Source organism: Orbicella franksi, chromosome 15, assembly GCF_964199315.1.
Source record: "Orbicella franksi chromosome 15, jaOrbFran1.1, whole genome shotgun sequence".
Lineage (NCBI taxonomy): Eukaryota > Metazoa > Cnidaria > Anthozoa > Scleractinia > Merulinidae > Orbicella > Orbicella franksi.
This window is the reverse complement of record NC_138159.1, coordinates 19,717,847-19,724,050: the sequence shown is the minus strand read 5'-3', so window position 1 is coordinate 19,724,050 and position 6,204 is coordinate 19,717,847. Positions and strand designations below refer to the sequence as shown.

At 38.9% G+C, this 6,204-nt stretch overlaps 1 protein-coding gene across 1 annotated transcript in view; it reads left to right on the top strand.

Annotated features, from left to right (window-relative positions):
• Positions 1-4,814: 4,814 nt before the first annotated feature.
• LOC145469581 (uncharacterized) overlaps positions 4,815-6,204 on the top strand; it is a 17,850-nt gene continuing 16,460 nt past the window's right edge. Inside the window, exon 1 of the mRNA XM_081453335.1 lies at positions 4,815-5,447. Coding sequence (XP_081309461.1) covers positions 5,174-5,447 — 274 coding nt within the window. The 5' untranslated portion in view covers positions 4,815-5,173. The remainder of the gene's footprint in view (positions 5,448-6,204) is intronic.

Here is a 6,204-nt window from a genome sequence, read left to right as displayed (position 1 = left end):
AAAATAATTGAAGAGAGATTACATTAAGAATGAATACTATATGGAGGATTAAGCCTCTTACTCATCTCTTGATCCTGATAACTGTAACTTAGCCGCAAGTAAGGAGTCAAGGAAAGAAAAGCTCGCATATATTGGTGTAATTTTTTTTCCAGCACATTCGCAGAACAACTTCGTTATTAATTTGCATTTTTTGCCACCAGGGAAAGATGACAATTGAGCCCAGCCGTTACCAGGGTATTGGACAAGTAATTTCAAGGACACAGTCACGGCAGTTCTCCCATCGGGTGATCAAGACCACCCGTTTCGCCGTCCATTTTTCTTTAGTCCGTTCCATCCGGTCAGAAGAAATTGATCATTTCCTGAGTACAAGTCAATAACCATGAATAACGATCCAAAGTTCACGAATAAAAGAGCCACACGAAAGTTCAAAATTCGTAGATTTCATTTGCAGAAGCAATAGTTAGAGCCATTCTAAACTACTGCTCCATAGCTTTCATTTGAATGGTCACACACTAAGGTATCATCCACAGACTTGAAAGTTAGAACTACCTTAGCTTGTGCAGTATAATAGCCAGTACTACATGAAAACACTGCACAATAGCTTTCATTTCATGGTCACGCACTAGGGTTTCATTCACAGACTTGACATAGACTCTGGAAACGATTCATTTCGCCTCGTTGGAAAGACTAAATACGTCGGAGAGCAACCGGCGGCGGTTTGGCGGAAGAGGTAGATTTGATCACCTCAAACGGAAGAATGTCACGGTAGTGATGAACAGCATAATAAACAGCACCACATGAAAGTACTACTCAATAGCTTTCATTTGAATGGTCACATGCTAGGGTTTCACCCACAGACTTGAAAGTTCGAAACACCTTGTACAGCATAACAAACAGTGCCACACGAAAGTATTGCTCAATAGCTTTCATTTGAATGGTCATACACTAGGGTTTCATCCACAGACTTGAAAGTTCGAAACACCTTGTACAGCATAACAAACAGTGCCACACGAAAGTATTGCTCAATAGCTTTCATTTGAATGGTCACACACTGGGGTCTCATTCATATCAGAATAAAGAGTTTGAACCTCTTTGTTCAGCATTGTTAACAGTCTTTTCATACAACTGGGTTTAAATGCATTGTCATCGGTTCCTATTAGCAGGGGTACACCCCGATTCTCTTCACCAGCGAGGGATTGCGAAATAAACAGAAAAAAAAGTATTGGATGTTCCCCTGCTAAAACTTCAGGAGATTGTGCGTTCTAACTTTTGAGTCGGTCGAGAGCTAGGGAACCCTACCTATGTAACTATCACTTCTTCAATGCAAATGACACTTGGCTCTTTTCAAAATTTGAATTTTTCATTCACTCCGGAATAAAGGATTTCTTCTCGTCCGCAAGGCTAAATACAGACAGAAAACAGCGGGGCAGGGAAACAGGTAGATTTGAAGAAAGGATAGTTTTAATTTTATCTTTTTCAGGTGCATGGGACCTAATAAAGGACATAAAGCGAAACCGAACCACCCGGCTCTGATTGTCCAAAGATGTACAATGTGGTCCATTGTATAAATCACTATAATAAATAACAATAAATAAATATCTATCTATCTTATCTTATCTTATCTATCTATCTTATCGACAGTGTAGAGTGTTTGGTGAACGTCTTGTGAGCCACTAGATGGTGATTTATCCAGGGTTATCCACCCTAGCTTTGAACAAGTAATTCATAAGCAAATAACCTAAAAGGAGTAAATGAATGCATATATAGGGGTGGCGAATGGTAAATGCGAGACTTTGCGAGACGGCGAGACAAGCATTTTTCTTTGCGAGCCCGAGACATTTTGACCTTTTAGATTGCGAGACCGAGACTTCAAAGCGCTTTGAGTGCGAGCGCAAAACGTTCAGACTCTTAAAATTCGGGCCCCAGATTTAGTTGAGAGCTAGAATGAGCTTGTATAGCCTTAAGCCAGCTTCCTGGAACTAACTGGACCTGGAAATTCGATTAGAACGCACTACCTTATGATATCCTAGAGAAAAATAACTGTTTTTCTGGCGTGAAAACGGACGTTGCGGTAGGTTTTGTACCTTTTTGTGGAATTAAGACAATTTAGGAGAAGTTAGGATTAAATTTTTCTCAGAAAATTCCCTGCCCAAGTTTTCATCAAACACAAATCCAAAATGACCGGTGATTGTTGCGTCTTTTAAGTCATCCCGCGTAGTGCGGACGGAAATCATTCGATGCGTTTTCAGAGCGAAACCTCCGTTTTCAAAGACCGCTACGGCGAACGAATGAACTAAAATAAAATGAACTAGTGAGCGCAAAAAAAAAAAAAGAAAGAAAGAAAAAAACGATAAACTTGAAATGAAGACAAAAGGATCTTGGGAACACAACATTTATTTTGAAGTATTAAAACTTTTAAACCTGTCCCAGAACCTAGAATCTTTCTTACAAAAGGTTTCTCCCTGAATATTATCCCGGCCATTGTGGAGTCCTCTGTATGAGGTATCTCGTCTTGGCTCTGCACAAAAACGTCTTGGGGAATGGGGAGCGTGAACAAAAGCAAAGTGAAAGATCGGCTCTTGAAAGCTTCGATATCTTACTTGAAAGTCGCAAAGACGAGTTTGATTGAGATCAAAGTTGAAGCGCCTTTGAATTGTCTTGCAAGGAATCAAATATAGCGCCAAGTTAGATTTGTTAAACAAACTCAGTTTCCGCACGTCTTTTGTGGTGAATTATGACACTCTCCCCAGTCTCCTCGCGGCTTGCTAAGAACACCCAACGAGTATGAATAAAGGTGATTTACTTATTTTATTTAGTTATTACGAAAGACGAAAACCTGGCCTTTTAGGTTATAAGCTGTCAAGCTTTGCATGTTTGAAAAGCGCATGTGTATAAAAGTTCTCAGTGGCTTGTTACCAAAAGCATCATTGTCTTTGAACGGTGGGTCAATTGCGAGGCAGAATCTTGTCTTGGTAATCTGCGATTAGAGGGGAGCCAAAGCTAGAACAAAGCAGTTTCCATTTTTACGCATTGTTGTTGAACATCTTTTGTAACTGATCTATTACTTTTTAAAAAAACGGGAGAAAATCCATACATGGCAGAAATTTTGGAAGCGCGCGTACAGCGTGCGACCTTGTACTAATTACGATCAGGAACACCGAAACACTTGGCGCAGCATCGTCTTTAACTGTCTAAACTACTAAAAACTGACGGCTTAAAAACCAGTACGGTATAGGAAAAATGTGTTGAGATCAACACTGCTGTAGCTCTCTTCAAACCGGTTTTTTAATCCGCTTAGTACCCAACCGAACCCACACCCCCCCCCCCCTCCCCACACACACACACTCACACACACGCACACGATATAAGCCCTGCTGGTTATTACGGCAGCCCATGAGGGTACCAACCATTTTTGTTTTTGTTTTGTTTTTTAAATTTTTCTGTTTTTGTTTTTTGTTCTTTTTAATTTTGTATTTTTAACTTTTGTTTTTGTTTTTGTTTTATTTTGTTTTTGTAATTTCTGTTTTAGTTTTCGTTTTGCCTTTCGTTTTAATGTTGGCTTCTGTTTTGCGTTTTTTGCGTTCAGAAAGGAAACAAAAACAAAAACATTAAACAAAAGCAAAAACGAAAACAAAAACGAAAACGGTCGAAACAAAATCGATGACTGTAGACCATCATGCTTCACTTGCAGTTGGGAACTTAACAATCCATGACGTGAAAGTAGTAAGTACGGGACGTTTGCTACAAAGGGGGTCTTTGTACTGTGTGCCACTCGTGGGTGGGGTACCGAAAGGCAAATTCTGAGGACTAAGACAAATATCGTGACAAATGCTCATGCCCTCCCTCAGTGGCCTAAATAAGGTATGGTCCCTTGCAATATTTTCTCCTTCGCCAAAAGGAGCTCACATGCAATATGTTTGCATCTGTCAAGTTTCTGTCACACTCAAACACGCAAACCTCAAACAATAAAATATAAATAAAACACAGAACACGCAAACAACGAAACGATCATCGAAGAATGTGAAAATAATTTCTTCGCCGCTTTTGAAGCAAGTAGAAGTTTAGGGCCGTAGCCAGACTTTCAAAAAAAATGAGGCAAGTCTTACAAGCTCCGAAGGCGCGCGTGCAATAATTAGTTCATTGTGAGAGCTTAAGATTACATTCGTTTGCGTGAGGCTTGAGAGCTCTGAAAATGACATGCATTTATTTATATAACAACCTTTTAACACCTTTTTGCAAGTTAAGGAAGTTGATGAAGAAATATCCTTGACTTTAATTGAAATCTTTGTGACCTTTGTATTTGCTATATTCTTGTCCCAAGACAAGTAGACAAGCAATGAAATCGCCATAGAGTTTATAGTAACCGATGCGTGACTACGCTCGACGGCCAAAAGATCACTCAACGGTCATGTCATGGATACTGCCAGCAAAGCATGATGGTCTACACTCACTGATTTTGTTTTTGTTTTTGTTTTTCATTTTTATTTCCTTTTTTGTTTTTTGTTTTTTAATTTTTGTTCTCGTTTTTGTCTTGTTAATTTTTGTTTGCGTTTTTAATTTTCTTTCTTTCTTTTTTTTTTTTGAACAGAAAAGAAAGTGACAATGAAAAACAAAAACAAAACAAAAACAAAAATTTAAGAACCAAAAACGGAAACAAAAATTAAAAGCAAAAACAGATACAAAAATTAACAAAACAAAAACGAAAACAAAAATTGAAAGACAAAAAACAAAAAACGAAAATGAAAACAAAAATAACAAACATTAAAAAAGTAAAAGTGGTAGGTGACCCTTCTGGGCTGCTTAAGTTGAAAACCCAGGTCTTATAAGCGGCAGTTCACGGTAATTTATTCCTAAACATTTTGTAAACGAAGTAAGTGCATCTGATCACGTGATTTGTTTGGAAAAAGGCGGCAAAATCAATGTCAACGGCGCGGTGCCGGTCTTTAGGTTCGTCACGCAATCTTCCTCAGTGACAAACCCAAAGAGCGTCTGCCCGGGAGGCTAGCAATCGCGCCAGAATTTTCTTCGGAGATATCCTTGCACAATCTCCTTAGAAAGTCTTGCATATTCTGAAAAAATTCTTCCAAACGACTAAGATTAACGAAAGATCCGAACGTTTGTGGAGCTGTACGTTATATTCCTCATGCAAGTGAAAAAAGCAAAGATTTGGTAGATGTTTACTCAGTTCTGCGGAAACCCAGCGGAAACGGACTCAAGCGAGCAACCTCGCTCTCACAGGAATAATAATTGTGTTGAAAGGCCTGAACTGGGCTCAGAACTTAACTGGTCACATTCACGGAAGAATAAATTGACAAAAGAAACTGTCATTATCTACACGAATTGGACAGGAAAGACTGATCTTCGAAGATATTTCAGACGAGGGGTGCTTGATTTCATGACTTCAGAACGCACTGCAGGAATATTCTCAAGACTCGTCGAGATATCAGGTAACTTTATTTTAACAGACTAATTGACCTAAATCAAATTAAATTATTCTAAGATCTTCCCGTAAACTATTTACGGCCTAATTGTGCACCCATCTGGTCGCTCAATTTTCTTAAACATTGAAGATTACACTGAAATTAAGAATTTGAAAAACCAACAAATGCACGCTTCAACTATTGCGATGCGCCGGAAAGCTTTGTTTTGCGAGACACAACTTAAAATACAAGATTGTCGGTAAACACGCAACTTTTGTTAAGTAATTTGACCTAAGAAAAGACATCTTGATGCGAAAGTCAGAAGCTCTAAACATCGCTTGAATTCGATTAAACTTACCGTGAATAAATTCATGTCAAGGTTTTTTTGCGGGGAGACTGCGCCACGAGGTCCAACCCATTACCCTTTTGTATACCATTTAGACAGAAAAGGTGCCCCTTTTGTAAACCTCTCACTGAATAAAATTCGAAGTACCCCTTTCACATACCTACGTTAGAACATTGCATCTCTTTTCTAAACCAGTTTATGATTAAGAAAGCTTACTAAATTAGATGAGACAACTGTAAGGTGCATCGGTTCGAAATAGTTTAATGGAAGTCCCTTTTAAAGACCTAAATGAAAGATATCCCTGCCCTTTCATATACCTCAACCCTTTTATAAATCTGAAGCCTGAAAAAGGTACCCTTTTTGGTCCTTTTGGGCAGAGCCTCCCCATATAGGCTATTATAGGGAATACCCCCTGGGTGAAAAGTAAAGGCAGAAGAG